This window comes from Varroa jacobsoni, unplaced genomic scaffold (assembly GCF_002532875.2).
Source record: "Varroa jacobsoni isolate VJ856 unplaced genomic scaffold, vjacob_1.0 scaffold_1170, whole genome shotgun sequence".
Lineage (NCBI taxonomy): Eukaryota > Metazoa > Arthropoda > Arachnida > Mesostigmata > Varroidae > Varroa > Varroa jacobsoni.
Window position 1 is genome coordinate 474950 of NW_019214072.1, and position 25840 is coordinate 500789.

A 25840-nucleotide genomic window follows, 5' to 3' on the forward strand; every position below is an offset into this window, starting at 1 on the left:
AGTTTGACAATACATTGTAGTAACTAGATCTTTCGTGACATGATTTGTTACGCGTTGGTAATCGTTTATGCAGACGACAAACCCGAAGTGATTTATTTTTACCATGAGCTCATAAGAAGTATTTTAGAATGCGCATTAATCGGACAAATATGTAGATAAGCTGCTTAAATAGAATAAAACTTCCACGAACAAGAGAAAATCCTGCTTAGTGAATTTTTTTTAACAAATTGCCTCTTATATATAAAAAAATGAAGCCTTTAGTCGATATCTCGTTTGAATTCAGATTTTTGAGCACAGAATATGATTTCAGCTATTTCTTTTTATTCGCATTTCCTATACATTACTATTAATTTACTACACCGCTGTATAGGATATATTAGCCACTCACAGTCGAAAAACAAGGGCAGCCTTATAGTTTGACAAGTCACCACTGTATTATATTCATTCCAGTGAGGTCATGAAACACTATCTAACTGAAAGCCTACGGAGGTAGCCAAGAGGCATACGTCTGTAGTTTTACCACAAGAGAAGTTGACAGTCAAACATTGCATAGGCTTAAACCAATGGATATGTTTTGTTTTATTGTCGCTCCTAATGATTAAGCTCTGCTTTGTATACCGATCATTGTGCTCGTGACATCTCCTCACAAATCCGGAATCATGTTTCTAATTACTTGGAACGGGCCAGGCGATCCTTAAGTTTTTAAAACAAGCTTCGACTTTGGAATCACGTTTTTTGCCACACGCAAGTTTTAGTATGTGGTCAGCTCTTTTCCTTGATCGGAAGAATGCTGTCCACTGGCAGACAAGAGGAAATATTTCAAGGTGGCGCAGTACGACTCTATTGATCTATCTACAAGGTACCCTCTTGTAATCCCTCGCAGCGCTGGTTAGAAGTCGAGAAGGCTCATTCAATCCCATCCCAAACATTAGTACACTGCGTTATATTTGAAATGCAACAATTGACGTTAGAACTACCAAACTTTTATCGAACTGCAACTATACTTAACCACTTCAGGATATTAAAAAAGCAGTGTCGCAACGCGGGCGAACAAACTGAAAGTGGTAAAGGATCCTCCTATTAATTTGGCAATAGGTATATAAGAGCTCGACACGAGCTTCGTGTAACAACGGTGAGATTTACGGTGAGCGAACTAGCTCAAGACTGCGACATGAATCTATGAGCAAGAATCGGAAATAAAGAAAGGGTGAATGTATTGGTAGAATGCGAAAGGGACAAACCTGTACACAGTATGCATTGAAAGGAGAAGCAGCCGAATAGGAACAGTTTAGCAAAGATGCAACAAACAGACGACCTGCTTCTAAAGTATTAATGTCCGTTTCAGTTTTTGTCAAAAAACTTCAAAAGCGGATTAAATTGAACGCCCCATTTCTGCTAGCGTGCCAAAATATTTCTCAGCATCTGGAAAAAAAAATAGTGGGATTTCATCTTCTTCTAGATAATTGAATACAACGGTTCTTCCTACAGATGGTATAACATAACTTGATTTGTATGTTGAAGCAAAAAAAGGAAGAACATGTTTTGTACAATTATAATGTCAAGGAGCTACACGGAGTAGCTGGATCTGTATTAAGGTTGGATAATGTAACCAACTGAAAATTTGCTTCTTCACTGCACTGTCTATCGCACATAAGATCTGGGGTTTCTATTTAAGGAAAGGAACAACTTGCCAATCGGCCCCGCTACTTTTACTCTTCAAACAAAACTCTAGAACTTAAACTACTGAATGCCCTAACGCCCTGCAACTGGGAACTGAGGGTTTCGACGGCCAAATATTGGCTAAGCTTTCTGCTTACCTATTGTATTTCGAATTGATTAATAAAACCGGAACGCTCAGAGGTAACGTTTTGTCGCGGATGTACGGAGTGGCTTCTAATTTATAAGGACTGCGCTTTTTTTAATCCAAGACAAAGCAGGGGTTTAGAGTTCCCATGTTTGAACCCTGGCCTTGGTTTGACGAGCTTGATATCAACATCGAAGCTAGTGTTTCACCCTAATATGGATGCATTTATAATACTTGAGTAATGACGAAAACCTTTCAACTCCAGCTCCTGAAATCGTTCAACTCTCGGATCACGACCCAATGCGAACTAGATATATTATGGCTATTTTTGTTATACTAAAGATTACTGAACAATATATTAAAAGAGCAACAACTGCCTGCCGAGAAAAAAGCAGCTGTTGTTAATAAGTATGGCTGCGTATTTGAGATGTTGGTGTTTTTGGTCTAAATCATGTGCAAAGATATTTGTGTCCAAGTTACTTTAGCCTCACAAATAGTAAGACGTTCAATAAAAAATAAAAAAAAACTGTGCTTTGCTCTAAGCGTGGAAACCTGAACAGAAATTTTAAACGAAACAAGTTTATCTTACCAATCGAGTTATTTGCTAGGTCGTCGACATAAAATGTAGAGGAACAGAACAACGGAGCCGGAAGGAAAACAACTTTCTTGTTTGTCTCCTGGATAAAAGGAGTTTGTCGTCCATGTGGAATTCGATGCGTGATCAGCACGTAGCTAAAGCAACGGATTTAGGCAATAAATGAAAAAATAAATTTAATTCAAGAAAAGTACGGAAGTACAATATGAAATTTAGTATGAAAACTTTGGTAATAAAAATATTAGAACACTGATAAACGAAATGATAGGTACGATTTTCAGATGAAGCTATGCAACTAGCTTCACATTTAACACCTTTTCATTAATAGATCATTATGTAACTATGCATTCTATGATGTGCACACCTATACAGATAGGTGTATGTTTTTATCCTTATTGGTAAAAATGAAAATGAGTGTAAAACAAAAAACATTATTTTATAAACATTAATGTTACTCAAAATTTACGTAGTAGGGCTATGATTGGAATTATATTCAAATAAAGTAAACAATTTTCTCCGGAATTTAATTTTGTATGTCATAACTCAACTATATATATAGCGCGCAGTAGGATCCTCATACCTACAGTAAAAGCTCAGGTATAGTTCGTGTGAACGAAACCGTAGTGTGTAGGGTGTAAATACTCAATTGTTAAAAACCTAATATCTTTTTATCTTCCACCTACTCTTTTAACTATTAGCATAACAGACGTTTTCAAACCGATACGAACCCATCAGCGGTAACTATCCGATGCTCTTCAAACGGGTACCCTTTATTCTCCACAAGTTGACGCTAAAGCAAGAAAAAAATCTTATTATGATTTTATCACTCACGTATTTCCAGCTTCAGAGGTTGATAAAGCTTCCAATAATTAAAAACATTATTTTTGAATAAACACTATCCAATTCAGAGCATTTTTGAAACGCATTCTCAGATTTGGTGCGATACGGATTGCTGGATTTCCTTTTTTATATATTCCAGCAATGACGAACTCTGCCATCTTCTGGCAACTAGCAATTAAACGTCCATATGAAGGGTATTATACAACAAAAATACATTCATTATAACAATATCAGTTTCACTCAATCATGCTACCTGGCAGGAGTTTTCATCTCGAGCCCAATCCTTCTGGATACCTCTTAGCTTGGTGGTGACACGCCTCCGCCATGGGCTGCGTAATCGACAGGTGTATCGCGAGATTCGCTTCTCGACGCTCCGTCTAGGCTTGCACATAGACAGCAGTTTCAGGATTGCTGGTGAGAACGACGTAGGAGGGCGAGGTCCTTAAGCCAAAATGTCAGGAACGAGAGGGGTGTCGTTTTAAAGGCTCGCCTTCGCCTGGGAAAGTGAATGTGGGTCGCCTTTTCAAGCTTGTACACGGAGAGACCGGACAGCAATTCTGGAAATTCATCGGGTAATATGGCTTTGGCCATTTTCAGGAAGTTGCGCCTAGGACGCCGCTCACTATAACGTGCACCGTGAAGTCGAGTAATGGAAACATTGAGGGAACAGAGAAACTGCGCGCCTCCAGCAACCGCGTAGACAGCCACCTCAAGAGTGTGCGGACTGTTTACTCCATTAACCCGTTTGCTTTCTGACAGGCTATGGTGATCCTCGCGTGACGTGTTGAAGCGCGCTGACTACTGCTCGACGTATAGGGCAGCCGATGTTCATAATTCGGTTGTGATCATTGGCAGACTTCACAGCTGCGAATTCTCGCCCATGCTCCGCGCTCCGAGAAGTAACGGAAGACGAATCGGTGGACGGTCTTCCTTAATCCCAGTTACCTTCGTTTAAAAAAAACACTTCTGATCCGGACGATCGTGGAAATCAGAGAATTCGCAGCCCGGAATGGTAAAACCGGAAAGCAATTCCGCCATCTTTCCGTCTTTGGGTGGTAGGAAAAGCCCGTCGCCTCACCAGAACGTAGCTATCACCAAAGCTCAGCGCAATTTTACAACCCATGGGGCCGATTTTAAATAAAAATCTATTTTACTTTGCAGGTGCTTCGGAGCACTACTGTCGATAGCCACCGTAAAGCGGCGCTCCTACAGGTACAAATGGGACTTCTTTACCGCATAAACAGCAGCAAATATTCGATCTCTGACGAATGCTACTTAGCCTTTTGGCTCGGGACCCTTTACCACCGTACTTTACCATGCGCTCTTCATTCCTCCTGTACTAAACGATGACCCAATCCGTGACTGCTTGCGTTGGTGTGCACTCTTTCTGAAAGTGCTAAGGAACTGAATCACCTAACTGGGCCTTTTTTCAGAGCCAGAAACAAACTTTTATGTGGCGGTCTAAGTTTAATAAATTGTATGGCGGCTTTACGAGCTCGGTGAAGCCCCGCAAAAGTCGATGGCCACACTATTTTCAGGAAGCGGTTTGCGGACGGTCGCAGGTGTTCCAGGACACCTACAGCGTCTGCATCTTCTGGTTTGGGTAAGGTGCTCTGCTCGGAGACATTTTGACAATTCCTTGCATAACGAATAAGCATGTTGACTCCCTGTGGTATAGAGACAGCAGTGCTGAGAACAGAAAGCACCAACAGCAAATGATACAGCTGTTCCTCAAGCCCTAGATAATAGTATCTAAATAAACAAACTATTCTGGACTATATTGTTAACATGAACTAAGTCATCCGCTATCGCGACTATCCGATAAGTCGATTTGTTTATTGCTAAAATGTTATTGAGGCGATCCAAAGGGGGTCCGCTTGAATCGATATAGCTCTTTGGGTGCCATCGAAGGAGACGTAATCCCTCGCCAGGTCTAATATATCCTATATAGTCTGCTAATCCTGGTAACACGATGCGATCTAGGTTCAAATCCGGGCATAGGCACACTTAGCTTTGTGCTGGGACCCGGCCATCAGATAGAATGCCAAACGGCGGTACCGGACGTGAAACTCGAAACAGAGGTCTAATATACCAAGTTCAAAATATTCAGGCTTGTCTAATGCTACGAGAGGATTCAGGGCAGGAGAACCCTTCCCTACTCCTCACCGCAGTCAGTCTCCGATAGTAAAAGATAGCCAAGGGGCCACGCACCCTCATTTAATTAATTAAGACATACTGAATGTCCACGTAGCTCACGAACCCACGAGACCCACGTACGTACGAAGCTCCTATTTGACTCTCCTTACTTACTTTTAGGTAGAAAGCAAGAACCACGTACATGTCACGAACGTACGAAATAAGCTAACACGTACGAGACATCCGACAAGCACTTCTAATCAAAATGATCACACACGGAAGACCTCCTAGAACATCGTGCGCCACATTGTTAGCTATAACAAGAAGTTCCGTCTGGTATACCTCAATTTAACTTGAGTTGCCTTTATAGACGAGAGATTGCTGCCGGGTATCTGCGACCTCGACAGCCTGCTCAGCGACCCATACCCAAGACCACATGCCGGTGTGCTCCAAAACATAAAGGCCACGATACTTTCCTGGCGCCAGAGGTACGGAAGTGCCGCATGGTACGCACTAATCTTACACTTTTCAATTCATGTCTAGCTCAAAAACTGAAAAACGTACCTGTAAGAACAGTTAATTTGTAAGTGCTCGCATTACGTGCAGGGATACCACATCATGCTGGTTCGTCGGATTGCAGGAACGGTGCCACCAGGCCCATCTTTGATACAGGGAGCGGTCTAGACCATATCCGAACCTAAACGGAGCTAACCTTCTAATGGAATGTCTAAAGGCGGTGCCTGTTCCACACATTTAAGGCCGTCCGCTGAAGACTGATTCCTTTTGTTGTCTAATAGCACATAGTGTCCAACTGTCTGGATCAAGATGGCGTACACGGTACGATTCGCTGTTCCGACGAAATTCACGAAGGTAAAAAAGACTTTGCCGTTTTCTTGACGTTAAACAGCGTGGTCGTATTCGAGCTCCAATCGCATCCAATTTGATTTTGATGACATCGTCCGAAAGACTCTTTCGTTCTCAAAGCCAATCTGCCCAGGGAGGATGCATTCATTCAGTTTTGTTAAACTGCTAGTTGTCCACCTAGGACATCATCCAGGTAATACCAAAATGAAGAGTGGGGCGACGTCGGACTTCTTGGCCCTGAAACCAGTGGTGGTTCCTCACTAAACGCGCAGTTCCCTCTAGCCGGTTAATCAGTGAGTTAGCATCAGTCGAAATCTTTTGCCACTCCAACCAGCTAAAGTCTCGGCAAGCCAGATCGTCCATTCTTTCGTCTTCCGCATCCCACTCCTGCCACCAAATTTGCAGCAATAATGAGGTCTGATTGTTGGCCAGTAGCGATTATCACCGACGGGTGGAAATACATTCATTACGACAATATATATTTTTGAGTTTATTTCGGTATATATGTATCTACATATAAAAGCGGCACACTATAAACGATACATTTACGTATCGTGTATAACGCGTTGCGGTGATTCAGCCAATCAAGAGAAGCTAAGCGCTGACTCTAGGTAGTCGTTGCTTCAAATACAAAAATGCACGCATGAACACAGCATGTGTCCTTAACACATGATTCTACATTACTTCGAGAACTTTGAGTAAGACCTGGTTGCCCTTATTTTAGTGAAAGCCCGCGCTGCAATCCAATCCGTACTTCATGTACAAAATCTAGTTAAAAGACATCTTTGCGATCTCTCCACAGGCCCCATTAGGACGCTAATTTTAAGCCACTGAGCAAGCGAAAATGAATTATCCGTATCTGTCCTACCTGCTGTAAACAGCAATTCAACTTTGACTTGAAATGTTCAAAACTATGCCACAAATAGAATAAGTAAAAAAAAACATTAGCAATAACAGTAATTACAAAAGTAACAATAATTACAAAAGGATGGTAATCGTTTTGGCAAATTAATTTCTGATGCTCGTAAAGCGTGAGGTATCAAAAGTGCAAGTCATCGAAAAATGCAACTGTCATTCTTAGGATCAGCACTCCACATGCATTGAGAAAAAGCCCTTAATTTAAGGTTTACATACATAACCTTACCGTAGCGTGCCATGTCGGCAAATGCAAACATTTTTTTCATCTAATATACAAATTTAAAGTATGCGCTATTAATTCATTATACATAAAATTATTTTAGTTACGTTTTTAAATAGCTCACTGCTTACCTGGTGAGCCTATTGAAAATATTTTCAACTTCTCAGTTTTTGCAACACCTTCATGGCTTAGGATATTTTACTACCCTTAGATACGAATCGTCACCGTAGTGTTTGTAGTTGTTTCCATTAAAGGAACTAAACGGTACGCCACAGAAATGCGCGTCATGTACATAGATATGGGTACTTGGTACAAAAAGAGCTATAATAAAGCTATTAAAAGTGAAAATGAACAAGAGAATGTTTCTGCTCTGCATTTGCCATCATTTTTCAAATTCGTCTTGCAAGGATGTGTTGAGTAACTTTTCTAATACCATACCAAATGCTTTGTTCTTGTAGAACGCATTTTTCTTTGATTTTTTCGAATGCAGATCAATTTTACATTAATGTAAGTTGTGACGGTGCATCATCGACTTTATAGTTACGCAAGGTATTGCAGTAGGCGACTGCAATCCTTTGCGTACTGGACTGGTGCAACATCCTTGAAATGTCTCATTAACCAATTAGGCTCCCATAGCAAACACTGCCAACGATAGAAACAACAGACGTTGCCTTTTTGAATAAAAACTAGCTCGTTTTAAACAAACATCACATAACGCTTTAATCTGCTTGATTATATCGGTAACTTAGTATGCGACACAATTAGAGATTAGAGAAGGTGTAATTAGCTAATAATGTTCAAAATCGCGTTTTGAGCTTCGCACGATATTGATTCGGGTCCACTTTCCAATGTCCAGAACGTTTCTTAAATGGGATTTTTGCATATGTAAGGTCAGGCGTCGTTGATTCTACATGAAGTAACGTTTAATATAATCTAGTGGTAGATTTACAAGCAGTTGTTTTAGAACCGCTGATGATACGTTTTGAATATCTAATTCGTCGTTCTGTAGGTATGGGAAGGCTTTATTCATCGTATGTTAAGAACTGTTGGGTTGCCTTGCGGCAGCCTATAAATACTCGTATACTGTGCAACACTCGTAAGATTATTTACGAACGGAATTCTGATGATTGGTGATATACCAGACACACTTTTCATACAGCTAATTAGAACATGATCGCCTACAAATAGCTAACGGAGCACAAGCATTATTTGGAACATGAAATTTGAAAAAAACTCAGGAGGCCAATTTGACTTCGATGCCCTCAAACTATAAGTCTGACTATTTTTCTTTATAATAAAATAATTTCTAATGCTGTGCAATTAGCGTCAGAACCGGCAAGCGAAAATAATTGTATGAGAAACGAAAGGAATATCAGAGGTACAACCAGTTGTCAATATCGTTCTTCTTAGCATTTTTCGTAGCATCCTACTTTCATGTTTATGTGATTTTAGAGCAAGCACAGCTTTGCGATAAAACTACCCCGAAATCCGATCAATTGCCGCCAAGATTAAGCAACACATGTGGTGGTGTAATAATTTAGGTGTGCACATTTTGCCGTCGATAAAAGTAAACCTAGCAGTCAGCCTCGCTGGAGCCAACATATAAACTTAAAACTTTAAAGTTGAAGGGTTCGCTAACTCCGCAATGTATTAACTCCTAGTTGGCCTGTGATATTTTATTTTTTAAATAACTATCTGGTTTATTTATAGATAATAAAACTGCATTTTCTTTTGGGTACACAAAAAAATTGTACTTTAAGTAAGGCTATTTAGGAAGTCGAATTAAGTGAGCTATTTCACGGTCAGTAATGATTTCAGCGACAATTTCATATTCCCTTTTTGTAAACAAAAACTATGCTTGATAAATATCAGTACGGCAGATCAAACTCACTTAATCAAGGAGTAGTGTCTAATTACTATATTAATAATTTACAATATATACTTCTACAATAATTTATTGATACTCCTATACGTCCGACATCACCAATAGGACGTTGGATTTCAGAGTAGAACGAATTATATCAATGTTCTGACTCAGACCACCACGTGTTTCTAATATTAGCACGCAAATACTTTACCCACTAGGCTATCACAACGACACATTAATTTGTTTCAATATGATACATGTCATTTGTTTGAATGGATAGCCAGGCTCCCAATTGAGCTTTGTCTTTTGATCCATGCTTTTATTTATTACCTAAAAAGCAATATCCTGTAAAAATACAATAGCCTGTTTTCGTCGATGGTTACAAATGATAATATAAGTTGTTTGTTTGATTCATTACCTACAGATTTAGAAGTATTTCGCAGATTCCTGCTTTATATGAACAGAAAAGCTTTATTTATCCCAAAAATAAAAATGACGTTATATTTTGTATACCACACTTAATTTTCACAAGAAAGATCTGTTCTTCCTAATAATTTTGCCGCACCACTTTTTTTTTAAGTATGATTATCTATGCCCATGCATCTTTACTGCCGCCTATGTTCTGTAATGTTCAGTAATGAACAATTAACTAATTGTTATAGGAGCCACATGTACGTTTAGGCGACAGGCGAGCCTATACTATGATGTTAAAAACCAGTTCCTATGAGACCTCTCTCTTCAGTTGGCTGTTTTTTCAGTTTTATCATAATATTTACCCTAGTATGGTCAGCTGTAGTTAGAAGATAGCTGTAAGAAATTGTTGTATACTTTCTAGACCGGTTGAATAAAGCTTACCATAGATTTGCCAGAATCAGGATCATCTTTAGTTGCCGCGTCGAACACAAATGCGTCCAACAGGGTAGTAAATTGTTGATTGTCGCCTTCACGTGCCAACAATCCAATCTGTAAAAAAAATACAATCTTTGTGAGTGCTTTAAATAGCAATTTTGTGTGTTAAACTAATAATAATAATAATTTAAATAACAACTTAATCAATAGTAGTAATAATTTAAAAATGAGCAGTACTAAGCTTATGTTTGTCATCAACAATGAGGAAAAGTTCATTGATTTCTGTAATCATAGGCAATAAATATCTGAAGCTGGTCACAAGTTCGATTATAATTCAATTAATCCACGCTTTCGCTCTATTTTAAACTTGAAGAAAATGTGATAAGCATAAAAGTTATGGAACAGAAAGTTTGCTTTAAATTTCTATTTGAAAACAGACATGCGGACGAATCGTACTAAATGTGCAAAGCGAGCGACCATCACATAAGTAAAGTACACCTTTAGAGGTGTATAATGGGTTTTCTGACTGCTGAGAAGAGCCTTCAGAAACACCAGAAATACAAAAAAGTAAACGAAATTGTCTCGGCTAATATCATGAATTTTTAAGCCATGTGTTCTCAGATGGTTGTAGAAAGTTCCAACAAGTTTAAAAAAAAATGCGTAATTACGCCTGGTAAAAGTTCTCTATGCTTCGAGTTCTACGTCCGGTGTCATTATTAGGCCTTCCATCATACGGCTGGCTCCCAACCTGAAACGACGTCTATGTATGTCCGGGTTTGTGGTTCAAAAACCTATATCTCCAAAAGAACGACAGCTGGCTTTTGCTGCAACTCGATTTCTCTGGTATTAACCGTCCTGGATAGAACTAAAAAAAAATTGGTGTTATAATTTCAATTATATTCAGAGTGAACTCTGCAGCCGACAAAGTCTTGCACCTCGCTTTTATGCATTTGTATAGGTTATAAAAAGGCATCTAAGGGAAACGTGTTCGATAGAGAAGCATCAAGGAAGAATCGTCAACGAACCTTGAAGTAACATTAGACATCTGATTTCTGTAAATGATTATATATAACCCGTATATAATTTAGGCTTACCTGAATCAGAAGAACAGGCAAGAGACCTGAATTCACAAAAAACCTAAGCGACAATTGGGCTTTTCTTGTCCCTAATGGCGAAGTCGATTTAAACACCTAAAAACCACAAAACATTTGAGGCCGATATTTCCTTTCACTTGTTACTTCAGTGCGTAAAAGCGAAACTCTTTACTTCAAGTTCACTGGTACATATTTGCAAGTATAGTTGATGATCCTAGTTATTTTTGCTTTACTCTAATCAATAATACACATAGGAATATTACAAATGTTTTCACAACACCTGCGGTACGATGAGTAAAAGCCAAATTTGACACAGTTAGTGTAAGTTGCCTGCGACGAACTTCTTATTAGGGGCTTATCCTTGCCAACTAATTGGAAAACGAACTATTAGGTTTTTATCGTACACACTTAATATCAATATGTCCAGCACTTAAAGCAACGCCAGTAAGCAATTTCAGCCGTTGAGATTTGGACGCACTACAAAAAATGTGCCAGTTCCGCAACGACTAGCAACCAACGAGAAGTCATAATGCTACACGGCAGCCTTACTTAAATTGCTATCAAACCGAAAGGTATTACTTTCCGGCGTGAGGCTTAAAGCCAAGGATTCATCTCCAGCGACGGTTTTTCATATTAATAGGTCTATCCAGGAATAAGCCGGTTCTACTGTACAATAGATATATGTTTATTTAAAGTTGTCATCAAGTAAATGAACGCATACGACACTTTCATTTTTTTCCGGATGGAGGCGTACTGCATCCGAAAAGTAATAATGAAATATTACTATCTGTAACCCGAGAACCCAAAACGTTCGTATACTCACCGGCATGGCAGGGTGGTATAGCAGAAAGCCAAGTGACAAGCTGAAAACAGTCGGCTGTGTTAGAAGTGACAAAAGTTGAATTGGGCAGCACAACAGAGGATTTCAAATCTTCTTGTTGATGTGACTAATACAGACTGTCGAAATTAGAATTCGATTTATTTTTCGCCGCTGTGTGTTCCGAACACAGCGGCCAAACAAATTTTAAACCAATCTGCCTTTCATTGATTATTTAGTGGCGATAAAGCTGTAACAAAGAGCACCATTATAGGTCAGAATGGAAACGGTTGACAAGCCTAAGAAAAAAACGAAATACAAATTTGCGCGCGTTACATAGCCGGAGGGCTTTCGTTCTAGAAATGTGCATTTCTAATTTTTACTGGCAAATCAAGTTGGCAGCTTTAACAAAATCTTGCATTGGTTTTAAATAAAACCGACGGGACCTTCTGGTTATTAGATTATTAATAAGTAACACGAAAGCAGAAGACCTTAAACAAAGAAGTGAGAGAGCAAAACTGAGTGAGCCTATATATATATACACATGTAGGCATATTGAGCAAAATATGTATATTTTTATTATTATTTATAAGAATTGTTCACTGTGATTTCCATCAGAGCTCTAACACAAACTCTTTTTTATTTATTCAAGGTATCTATCTGTGATAAATTAGTGAATTTTATTAAATACTTGGAACCTTGCAAACACAAATCGCTGATCACATAGATTACCATTTAAGTCAATAAACATTAATATAATTAATATTGCCTCGTGACTTGAAACAATATTTTACTTAGATAGCATAAAACGCGTGAATCATCCAAACGTTCTTTCAACAATAACAAAGCAGAAAACGCGCGAGTATTTAAATCAGATCTCTTATCTCAATTTGGGCTCACAAACCTAAAACAGCCCGCAGCATATCATTCTTCAGTATTCGAATGACCAGTTGGAACTATTACAGATAAAGCGCTGTCAAACGTATGGCCCGTATAGTCATAATAAGACTTTCTATTATAATAGATATATAAAAATTATAATAAAATCGAATAGAAAGTAAAATCTCACTTAAAAAAAATAGTGATGCTTGTGCAACGAGCCCTTCTATTTTGTTTAGAGATTGACTTACCATAATAAATTGCTGCAACAATTCAGTGGCAGCATCCTATAGTTTCTGGAAACCTATTTAACGAATCAAAGCATGTCTTATAACTATTTCGGTAAGATTCTCATTCAAGCAGAACGACGTCTAAATAATAGTCTAAATAATAAATAAGCGCCATTCGAGGACTTTGTCCCGCACCTGTTTTTTTTACAAACCACATTTTATTTTACCTCTGTAGGAATAAAAGGCTAGTAATATCTGCTCTACCCGAATATTTTTCGTGTTTTATATCCGGTAGTTACGCTGTTAGGTATTTTAGGAGGCTCAGTCTTGAAATGAAGTGCGACTACGCCCGAATTTGAACCTACAACACCGCGTCTCATCATATATTAACACAAACGATGCTGGTGGTTACTTCAGTGCTCATAAACATAATCGCCGCCTTGTTCTCGAACTTCAAAAGCAAGACTGAAGTTGTTGCCGATTTACGGCCAACCCAACTGACGTTGCGATTTATAGGAAAAAGTAGACTCTTCCCCTTAGCAAGACAAATATTTTGCGAGTCGTCCCCATCTTTTGCTTACACCATTTTACAATGAAAATACTACCACCACGAAGCGGGGTCGTGTTGAGTACGACAAATGAGCTACTTGAAATTTTTATTAGCATAGGTGAGTAAACTAGATGAAGCCATGGATTTAGCTTTGACCTTATTTTGCCGTTGGTTTAACTAATTTGATTTTTTGACAATTAAACCAACCAATTTAAGTCCAACAAAGAAACAGACATAGACTTTTAATAGTATACTAGACGGATTTGCCCTGCCCCTATCTTGCGTCGATTCATTTAACTAATTTAATTTGTTACCCTAACAATTACCCTGATCACTTAACCCGCTACTTTTGGCAGCTATTTCGTTAGCCTATTTCAATATGAATAGATTCGGTTTGCGTTATACCAAATATAACTTTCTAACGGATATTTATTGAAAATTTGCTCAAAGGGCCGCTCAGAATCGTATTCTGTCTTTTTCATTTCATTAGTAAGCAAGCAAATCGACACAACCAATCATATTTTTAGCGTTTTCGGGCTTATAAGCATTTTCATTTATCAACTGGCATTAACAAAAAGCGTAACGTTCTATATAGAAAAAAAATAATTTCGATACTATGATGTTGCTCTCGAAAATTTTTTCAGAGAAAATTTCCAAAACGAAACTGCTGTCAAGTATTTTAATTGACTTGTGTTAGAAACTTACTTAAAAAATTGCTGAAAATTCCCTTGAACGAAATTTGCAACATAAAAAACGAATATTTGGACTTCCGTGAATTTATTTTTTTGTTAATTTAATGTATGACGACATGTATTGCATTTTTACTTGGGTCGTTGAGATCTGTGGATTGAAAACAAGAAATCACCTTCTACATAGAGCACTACGTTTTTACTCTTTAAACGCATTTGCAACATGAAGACCGAGATTTGAGTATAACATTTTGACTCAGCTTTCGACGATACCCTTTAATTGATGCCAAGAAACACACCCTCTACATAGACCTCCATGTAAATATGTGACTGCTATTTTGTTATAAGAATTTCTTTAATCTCGCCAAAGTGTAGCTCGCATTAGCCCCTAGAATTTTTCCATCGACATGTACACATTAAGTTACAAACACTAGAAAATTGAAAAAAGCCATTTAACAAATGCGCCCATAGTTGGACATACACAGTCAATAAACAACCAATTTAATTCGCACCACAGTTATCTAAACACAATTCGGTTCCAAACTTTACTCTGTTACAGTTACTCCGTTAGCAACGCCAATTCTGTTATCTCGTTGCAGTCGTCCCGTTACGGTATTTTGATTTTTCTTTGATTAGTCCTTATTCTTAACTTAGTATTTATTCCTTTACAGTTTTCCTGCTTTATATATATATTCCGTTCTCTCATTAGAATATTGAAACAGTCCTGCTGCCACGTTGCAAATATCTCATCAGCTTGTTCTGATATTTTGTTGGTTATTGCACCTAACTTCTTACATAAGCTGCGGCCCTATTCCAAATTTATACTTTTACAAACGCCCACTTCAAGTTCGCCCTAAACCACGTTATGTTAATTCTGTTATCTCATTTCAACTCTTCACTTAGAGTGATAATATTTCTTTGATCTAGTCAGTTTCTTACTTGGGGACAGTACACCTTATTTCATAAATGTAAAAAATAAGAATAATTCAGCTTTCTTATTAGAAAGCCCTACTAGTGAACTGAATGCGTCCTGCTGCTTGAAGGAATAACTGGATTTGGTTTTAAAATTGCCAGTACAAAGTTGCGCACATTTCTCTCAACTTTTATATGTAAAATTTGACTCCAAGCCAGCGTCACCAGCTTGAGACATACTGAGCTCAAACTTCGTACCCTTCTACAGCTATTCCTGCGTTCTAGTAGAACAGTGTTATAATATCAATCTGTTGCATTTGTTCTACTTTCTTACTTATTTTAATTAATTTTACTACCTCGAAAAAATTTTCACTTAACCGAAGAATTTAATTTAATTAAAAAAAAGAAGAAGAAGTCGTCTGCCGCGATGGTTTTGTCAACCATTTACCAGATTAGCTAAATTAACATCAAGCCTATCCCCTCATAGAAAAAATAATTTGCCTCGTCGAAAAAAAAAGGATGCCCACACTGAAAAGGTTTATAATTGACGTTGCGACTTAATCAAATAAATGTGAAAGAACGAACACTTCTCCCCAGAGTCAGTGTTACCCTGCAGTAAATGTGATCTAGTATTCCCATTTGATCCCTAACATAAGCTCAAGACCATGTCGTATCTATCTCGTCTTTTTTTAATACATGCTACCGCCCGGAAGAATTATTTACTAAATGGATTATGTATGTCATATGAACCATATATGCTAAAATGGTTCAGGTTTCGCCAGCTATTTCTCAAATTAACCAAATTAAAAATCTTTATGGGAGAAAGGAACTGCTGCCAAGAAGAGATATTCACGCACTTAGAAAAAATGAAATGAGATTATCCATATGTCAGCAATTATGATAAAAATCACCACTTTTCCAAACTCTTCATAAATTCTCTCGACGGTTATCGAGCAAATTGTCATAAACTGTACGTTTGGCCAAATGAACATCACGCTTTATGGCATTACTCTATAAGGGAAATATCTTACTCGGTCGGTCCTATCTTATGAGGCAGCTCTTCTTTGAATGGAATTTTAGTACCACACCCAATGATCGGCCCAATCCAACGACTTATGAAAGGATTTTCGATGAAATTGTTTCAGTAATATTTAGATGAAATGAACATTAACAGATCGTAGAGATACAAGAAGATAGACCGACAGAAATGGACATGTCTGTGCGTGTTCGTTTATCACTATCACGATTTTAAATCACCGCATAGCCAAGGAAATGTTAGGGTTACGTTTACAGTATTAGTGCATTGCATAGAATGTAATGCAAAACTACTTAAATAAAAATACTACTAGAAAATATTGTGTAGCGTGTATGCAATTCCATTCTTCAAACGCACGGACCGTGATGTCGTTCGTCTGTAAAAATCATTGGAACTTAGCAACTCTTTCCCCGGCCTCATTCGGTCGCTGTCGCCAACTATGAGACATTTTTAAATTGATGGTCCTAAACGCTCGGCTAGCTTTTTTCCTTTGCTGCGGCTTGTGTCACCGCTACACGATGAAGGCCGCTTGTCTTACTGAACCGACGAAAGTTAGCTTTTCTGCGAGGATGTCACTTCTCGCCGCGGGTGCACAGTGAAGTCTGCCTTCAAAAGCAGCTTTTCAAATAAAAGTGCCGTCTGTCGAATTGTGTTATCACAGATCGATTCGACAAGTGACCAAGTGAATAACGTGATCTGCAATGTCCGGAAAAATAGGGAAAACGAAATCGAAGGAAAAAAAGTGCAAGGTAATACTAAGAACGTCACTAGACAAGCAAGACATTCGCCGCTTCCAGCAATTACTTCGCAACACTATCAGCGCTTCATCAGGTGAGAGATCAACAACGCGATACTGATCAGCCTTGCATTCTTATTAATACAATATGTAAAAAAAACGTAGGAGACATTCAGAATAGGTTAAAAAACCATTATAAATATTGCTAATACATGTATAATATTATGACGACTGCTTCAGTGAGGGCTAGCTCCCACTACTCCCACTAGCTATTTCATTAAAAGCACATTTTGTGTTGATGACCTAACTGTCAACATTCAGTTAAGAGGTGATAACTCCGTCTGCTGGAAACATCCGGAATGCGAATTAATGTATATCTTTTTCGTAGAGCTGTATGATCCCAAGGACGTGGATGTGTTGGTAGAGGACGAGGTAATATGTGAGAAATTTTTACGACGCAGTGAGGCTTGCGTCGAGAATGCGTTAGATTACGCGATTCAAAGTTTCCGTTGGAGGAAAACCTTTGGAGTATCAGGTAAGTACGCGACTTGCCTCTCCCACCTATTATACTCTTTACTGACCGAAATCTCTCTAAATAATGCAGCCTAACATTCTCATGCCAAAGTGAAGCAAAACAAATGTATAGGAGGTTAGCCAACCCTCTGAAGCTGCAGTGCCGAACGTAACACCCAAAACATCTAGCTGGATACGAAGATTTTTATACTTTTACGTATTTTTGTAGCTTTCAATGCATAGTTTGTGCCGGTCTCTACCTTTATTATCATTCTATAATATATGATGAGCAACGTATAGCTGGACATGCTAAAGAAGTGAGGTAACCAGTCTGGTTAAATGATGCATTCAAGACACACGGAAGTTGACACATACGAACTAATATGGCTAATTACTTTTATAAACTGTAAACTTGTATCCCTGATGTAAACACCACTCTCGTACCTGAAACTATCACTCAAATAATAAAGCCGTAAAAAGTGGACTCGGCAAATCGGCAAAATCTGTTGGATTTCGCTTCCTTTTAGTAAAGATATATATGGCTAGCTAAGACTGATGCGTACCTTTCGTCACTTCGAACGAGGCAACCAATGCAAATTTATTGGATCGTAATGTGTGGCACATTCAGCGTGGAGAAAGAAATTTGCCTACATACTAGGAAAATTACGGACGTAATATTACGGATAGTTGGTCTGATCTATTTCACTGAACCAAGACGACCCGGTTGTTACGTGCGTGCTGTGTTTTTATGTACGAAAGACGGCACCGCTTTACGAGAATAATTAGTATGAAGAAGCCTACTAATTTCTTAGTATTATTCGTTGCTAGAACAGATGAATTATATAAGTATTGGAGTTTTCTTAGTTAGTCTATTCGCACACGTCTCAGACTTCAATATGGCTTCGTTTTTATTTATTGACACTGTGCACAAGACAGGAAATCAGCCATTTTAAATATGAACTCATCTATTTGAAATGAAAATATGTAGCTATGAAACGTGGTGGATTAGCTGTGCCTTCTTAATCGCGCACGATGCTTGCATTGAAGTTGATCAGACCCGAGTAACAACAATTCGAAGGAGTCATATTGTGTCTTCATATTATACTTCGTAATAATAACCAAAATACGAAGATGGTGTTCCAAGGTTTTTTATGGTTATATCTTATCAACTACTGCAATTTATCTCATTTGTGTTTACGACTTAATATAATTGTAGCAGGCAGGTATCAGTTCCATTCACTGCGGTGCTGGTACGCTACAGGAAAAAAGCTATGCATGTCTATGGGGGCTTAGTTTTTTAGAACAATGAAAAGACACTATTGAGTTATCTAAGAGTGTCTCAAAATTTGTCCTTGGTGGTATTAGAGCCGCATTTTTTTGTAATTTTAATACGAGGTTCAGTCTGGCATGGCATCAGTTAAAGAATAGCAGTCCCTCCGATCCACAATCATATCTTTATGGTGGCAAATGATATTATTTGTCGCTGGATATACAAAAATATCGATGATTTAAGCCCTTTCTCTAAATCTAGGAACTTTTCGTGCACCGCTTTGCTGAGCAGAAGGCGATCGTGTACTGATCTTGCACAAGATAAATAAGCGACTATACAAACATAATAATATGCGCAGAAGTTCAGAGCCGGACTAATTCGACGTATGTCGTTAATCTGCGAAACTATGCACTTCTTCCATATTCTTGGCCTAGGCATACATAGAATGTCAGTTATATAACTAATATGTATCATCAAACACTATAATATAGAGAATACTTTAATACGCCTTTTCTTTAACCTCAGTGTCGAACTACGCCAATACCTCCGCCATTACGACCGATAATATTTCCAATTATTCCTGTACCGATATTATTCGGTGATGATAATACTCACTGAACCAGTGTTCCGTGACGTTACCGTATATATATACACCTATAACGTATATATATATATACGTTATAGGTATATATATTAAACTAGTTATATATTATATACCTATAACATATAACTAATTTTCAATAGGCAATATCCGTCCAGTCCTGAATTCCCTTCTTTGCAATAACACGATTGCCTGTATTATCCTCAACACATAATTGACAGATTGATTTGTCTTGCAGCTATCGATGCCAGTGGTGTAAGCCAACTAGCGTTGGATTCGGGCGTAATGTACTTCCACGGATTTTCCATCGGTGATGCCTTTATTCGTGAGTCTGTATAAATGCAATTTTCTTAAAAAAAATTTTAGAACGTAGATAAATGCGTGAAAATATAAACCAAAACAAAAGGACTTAACTTAATTTCAATTATAACGTTTGCTTCTGATTGCAAGTTGTTTTGAAATGTTGACTAAACCTTTCTAGTTCCAATGCCGATGAAGCATTTGATTAGTTAGTGGGACTTTTTATATTTGGAGCGTAGTGAGTATTCACTTGTTCAGTCGGTGAGATGATTCTTAAGTTAAGTTATAACGAATCCTCGCTAATTTTTTGCTTTATTTTTATCTCGAATATGGTACTGGATACTACGTATCGCCGATAACGGCCATGGATTATTTCAAGAAGTTGTTGCAATGTAATGGTAAAGTATAGTCTATCAATTTCTATTAACTGGTATTATTTTTCGTGTATACCTCAACGTTTGAATATGAGGCAATAGTATGAAACGTTTCGTAGAATCGGTCATCGATAACGACTGCCACGGGTAGGGAGTTTATTGCCGGTTAGTAGCCGACGTAAGCGATGAATTAAACTGATGAATGCAGAAAATAAATAATAAATACGTCAAAAGCAACATTTCATTGGTGGTCTTAGTCTGTCAGTGTGCCTCGAATGCTTACAAAGCATGAAGGTTCTTTTGGGAAACTGAAAACAATTTGTTTACAGATTTTTATAGTAAGCACAAAAATCAACCCACGTGTTATACATTACGTACGTTTATCTCTTCACATACAAACATAATCTGAAATTGTTCCTTCATTTAATCAATACTGGTCTCAAGAAAAAAATTTTTTCATCACTTCGTGTTGTTTCGATCGGAGGAGGCTTAAAAATATGGCCGAGATTTAGAAAATACAAAAAACTTAGGCACAGAACAGAAATGCAGAAAAGTGGATTCGAGACCAATATACGTATAACTGTATTTTTTTTGTAACAGCATGCTACTTTCGTCCATAATCAAGTCGGCTTGTGCGTACTGAGAAACATAGCTGAGCAATTATTACGCAGAGAATGCATTACAGTTGGTTGTTGTATGTATGTATGAGTATATAGAAAAAACGTTGCTGTAAAAACTCAATATGAACGTGTAACGTTCGGGCGGCTAGTGAGCGTTTCTGGGAGCGTGCGTTGCCAATCTAATTAGACAAAACGTTAGCTTGTCGGTAGAGTTTCAGCCTCGCGAAATATTATTTGTATGTCTATTTATTCAAAAGATCCCTAACGAGGAAGTACTGCATGTAGCTAGCTTATGTAGCCTGACCGTTGGAGGTAACACAATAATAAACTGCTTGATAGTCTCCATACGCGTAATTACTAGTGCGATAAACGAGTCACTTCAACAACAGCTAGCGTTACTTTAGTACGAAAATCTGATTCTGTATGTGGATAGAAGGTCTCATATAATGATTTATGTAAACAAGATGTGTGAAGTTGCACAGGAGAATTCGTTAGGTGCGTATGTCCTCTGGAGTTCTGAATTTAGGCGGTACTTATGGCCTAACCTGATAATTAATTTTTGACTCAATTAGCCGTTCTTATTTAAAGGATACGAATTTAAAACCGATTTAATTACTGTAGATAATAACAAATGTTATTAAGTCCAGGATAGAGAAAAGAGCACGATCTAAAGGCATGATTTTTAACTTTTTTTATTTAAGTTAACTTTGATCTTCATAGTTCTTCATAGGAGGAGTGTCTGAGCTCAAGTCAGGATGAATTTAGAAGCCACCTTATTTTATAAAACAACAATTATGGTATGCTGGTTCACGCCTTATGAACAGCAAAAGAGGAATTTGACTTGTTTAAAAATAAGTTCAACACAGCGGAAGAATAGTTTTTCCAAACGTCTCTTGACTACCTGTGTAGTTTTCAGGACATGTTAACTGTAAACTTTATTATTTAACCTTAAGTTTCAATGGATGTACTGTTTGTTCTTGTTCGAATAAGGAATAATACGAAAAAATTGGAGCAAAGACAAGAATATTAATGAAGCCTTCCAAGCGATTTTAGTCCGGCTTAGCTCCTCTGATATTAAACAACAAACGTGTTCGTGTACCGCCTATGGCTGCGTCGGCAATTCTTTGGAAATCTTTTTTAGCATCTTAGACCCGTTTCTTTTTCGAAAATAGCAAAATGTCAAAGACAAAGTCTATACGGAAGCTAAGCGAAATAACAATACTTTAAAAAAAAAACGATTTTAATAGATCCGTAGGTCTTTGTTTCTTCTGGCAGCCAAATCACTTCGCTAAAACTCTAATCATGCAATCTACATTACGCTTCCTAAAAAATGTACACTTCTAAACAAAATATACATTTACCAAAAAACAACTTTTTAAAACACTGGTTGTCCTTTAAAACATAAGCTTCAGTACTATTTCGTAGCATCATTTCAGAAGCTCCTCACGGTAGGAGACATATAATCAGCAATATTAAGAAACGAGCAAGAAAAGATATTTTTATACATATCATTCGTTTCATTGTTCGGATCATTATTGGGCAATAGTATATCTAGCCCCGTATCGAAATTCACTCGTCCAGATCTCTTCAGCTGTCCCAGATGCTCTCTAGTAGTATTTTGTTAAAAAAAATGTCTGCCTGTCTATCTATGGCACACTTCTATGCACCTCTATGTTCATTCATAGAAATCGGCTTAATGCTTCTACATTACTTCTTCCGTTCTTTCTTCACATTCTTATAGCAGAGGCTTATTTATAGTAAACTCCTGTATGCTAAAATGTATTTCTGTAACTCTGTTTGTGCGCGGGTATCAACGTCTTCCTTAATAGTTTCTACTTTTATTTTTCAGCGATTCCTTAGATCTGTTATATAATATAGAAGTACAGTGTTTCTTAAAGACTTCATACATCATATTACAATAATATATATGTAGAAGCTGTGTGTCTGAGCTTGGTCAGCACCTCAGTTAATAAATACCTTGACAAAAAATTGTCACAACAACAAGCAAGTTGAAAAACGGCTGTATAGCAAACGTTTGAATATTTTTTTTACATTATCGAAACGAAAAGTGTTTCGTCACATTTTATTAAACACATTAATCACGCTCCAAACATTGTTTACAGGTTTTTTTTTATATGTTATGTGGCATTTTTAAATAATTTTATCATTTTTGGTTTTTTAATCATTGGTAGTCATTATTAAAGAGAGTGTATAGCTGTTTCGACGCTTAGCGTTATATCTTTATTTCAGATTTTAAGAATTTATATCTTTATTTAAGAATTTACTGGTTATTATCACCTACATACCTACGTTATTACATCTACAGTACTCTTAAAGCTAAATTAAACAAACTAGAAGATTTAAAGCCTATATATATGTATGTATATATTGCTAGGCCTACGGAAACCTGATTTTCCGCAGAGTCTATGATAGCATCCATGAATAACAAAGGCAGATAGCGAATTGACCCTTTTCACTCGGTTGTGCGATTTATCAGAGATTTCTAATTCGACAGTACTGTGCTCGTTTTTGCCGTGGATGGCAACCAGTCACCTTGCCCGTGTATAGCTGCAGGATTTATTCATAGATTAATATCTTATATTCAAAGGTTATCATAATGTTTGCATAACTTTGTCGCACTTATTGGGTAAGGTACTCATCTCGTCGCCGGTATCCTTTACCACTTTTATATGTCGAGTTTTACGTCCGATGTCGCCGCTAGACGCTCCACTACGAAAGTAAGTGTGTTCAAGCCTGGGCTCGAACTTAGACCACAACGTGATTAGCAGGTAAATACGTTACCCACTAGACTATCACAGTGATATCTGTAGCGGTTGTGCTTCATGACATCTCACCGTTTAGACCTATTCGCAAGCCTTTCCTAGGTGTGTGGGATAGGATCTCCTTGTTTCGACGGGCCGCATAACTTCCAGCGCCTGCTGCCATCGGAGGCATCTTACACGACTCCGTGACACTACTATAGGCACACATTACTAAGCCCCCATCTTGCCACACACACATCTTGCTATCCGCTCTGTCTAGTAGGGTCATTTCTATCTGCGAATTCGCAGATCCTGGTCAACAGGGATGGACGCGCTCACATGTTATAATCCGTATTCCTTGGTCCAAAAAATAGCACGCGACTGACGTACAGTTCTAAACGTCTGGGCGGTCCATATAGCAGGTTGGAAACCCCCCCAGGCTTTGACTGAATCCAATCGAAAAAACCTGATTCAAAATGTATTCGTTGAAAATGGGCATGTGGACATTTTCCACACTACTTTTACAAAGGACCCATTAAGTGATACCATGATCGATGCACTAAATATGGTATTTTCGATGGCGGACATATGAGTTAGTGGGTCCGCACTACTTTGATATTCTCCAGTGCCAAAGCAACTGGCACTTGCCGCTGTCTTTTTTTTGCTTTGAAAACTACAATTCTTGCGGGCGTTACGTTTTATACCCTAGTTTGAAACAGAGAAAGCACCGCCTTCGAAAGCGCATGTCCGGTTTCTCCACTGTATGGTCTCAGACCATTCGAATTACCTCGAAGTAGTATTCGACCCTGGTTGCTGTAAAGAAATTTGCAAATGAAAAGTATCCGATTTTTTGGGTCTTTATAATGTTACCCAAAAACATGCTGTACTCGAGGCTTCGCTTATTCAGCAGTACTTATTTAACACATACAGGAATTACTCGTTGCGACCTGTAGCGGCAACAAAATCCCTCTAGCAACTCGGGGGCGTTCAGGAAAAAAGGTCCGTACAACTTTTCCTATATTTACCAGTTAGGCGGCTATACCATCATCACCAAAGTGAGACAGATTAGCATACCTTTATTTAGCTGTTAGGGACGAGCGCTTCATATCCATTCGCTCTAGTCCTCTATAGCCCCGTACGTGTGTTAATCTACAAATTAACATTATAATGCCTTCATTTATATGTATATACAGAGGACACTTGCTCATGGAAAAATAGTTGGATGTATCTCACCTTGCGAACCGAAATATCACACGTCACATTTGTTCTGTAAGATCACAATTCTTTAACATACATTATGGTGCAATGTTGAAAACTGACATGAAGATGGTATTATTTGGCATCACTGCACCGACTGACTACCCGCGCAATTCGCCAAAATTAAGTTAAAACTACCAAAAAAAAAGCTTTTTTTCTTCATCTCTAGCAGTTCGCCTTAATTGTTTAGGATTGGCATTTTTAAGTGTCTTAGTAATTAGTGATAAGTTGAGGCCGCGACGATTAATAAGACACCTATTATATTACTATTCGGTGCAATTTCCGTGGAATTTTTTTCAACGAATTCAGGTTGCGAAAATTAAGCGAATTCTATATTTCAAATATATGAAAAAATAAGGCTCGCACAGGTAGATGGAGATCTTAGACTAAATTCTACAATAAACCAACAATGAATTCAACTTATCTCAAGTTTTCATTAAATGGGTTTTTCTGTATAAAATCACGCTTGGAATATGTACTGTCGATATGAAACACACTGCACTGTGGGCTCTAATACGCATCCCATACCTTTAGATTAAGTTATTAAAAGATGACTTAGTCCTCCGAATTTTTGATATATACTTATATGAATATGTTTAGGGTTATTATCTGTATACCTGTAAGTCGTCAATTTAAACATTACAAACATACACAATGGGCTACACCGCCTCTATAGCTCCATATGCATCACACTGATTTGCGAACTTTAAAGGTCATCATCGTTTTCATTTGATTTCGATTCGAAGCAAGAGTAATGAAGGCTATCTATAGCATACCTTGCCTTTCTATATGCATTGTCGTGAGGGGATGTTCTTCTGCCTTTAAAATGATAATTTTACAAAGCATCATTAGACGGACGTTTAATATTTTGATCTACGACGGCGATAAATCCTTAGAATATCACTAGAGCTTGCACTTCTTCGGAAAACCATATAAAATTATAACTACCGAACGCAGACTTCTTGAAGAATGATGTTGACGATTACCCGGAGTTGCGACTCGTTTCGAAGCTTAGTTCTTTTACGGCCTTATATACCGATACTTTAAATAGTTATACATGATTTTCGTAGAAAACATTTGCTAGATAGCTTTAACAAGTGATATATA

General features: G+C 37.8%; 2 protein-coding genes across 4 annotated transcripts in view; one reads left to right on the forward strand and one right to left on the reverse strand.

Annotated features, from left to right (window-relative positions):
• Positions 1 to 12183, reverse strand: part of LOC111267336 (lipase 1) — a 35052-nt gene extending 22869 nt beyond the window's left edge. The window contains exons 1-3 of the mRNA XM_086971258.1: positions 12011 to 12183; positions 11188 to 11283; positions 10100 to 10207 (exon numbers count right to left, since the gene is read on the reverse strand). Of these exons, the coding sequence (XP_086827384.1) occupies positions 10100 to 10207; positions 11188 to 11283; positions 12011 to 12016 (210 nt within the window). The 5' untranslated portion in view covers positions 12017 to 12183. The remainder of the gene's footprint in view (positions 1 to 10099; positions 10208 to 11187; positions 11284 to 12010) is intronic.
• Positions 12184 to 16748: 4565 nt separating this feature from the next.
• Positions 16749 to 25840, forward strand: part of LOC111267331 (motile sperm domain-containing protein 2) — a 16348-nt gene continuing 7256 nt past the window's right edge. Inside the window, exons 1-3 of one of the 3 annotated variants that reach the window (XM_022845531.2) lie at positions 16749 to 17131; positions 17425 to 17571; positions 19659 to 19745. In XM_022845531.2, coding sequence (XP_022701266.1) covers positions 17002 to 17131; positions 17425 to 17571; positions 19659 to 19745 — 364 coding nt within the window. In that variant the 5' untranslated portion in view covers positions 16749 to 17001. The remainder of the gene's footprint in view (positions 17132 to 17424; positions 17572 to 19658; positions 19746 to 25840) is intronic. The other 2 variants (XM_022845529.2, XM_022845530.2) reach the window with 2 other exon arrangements.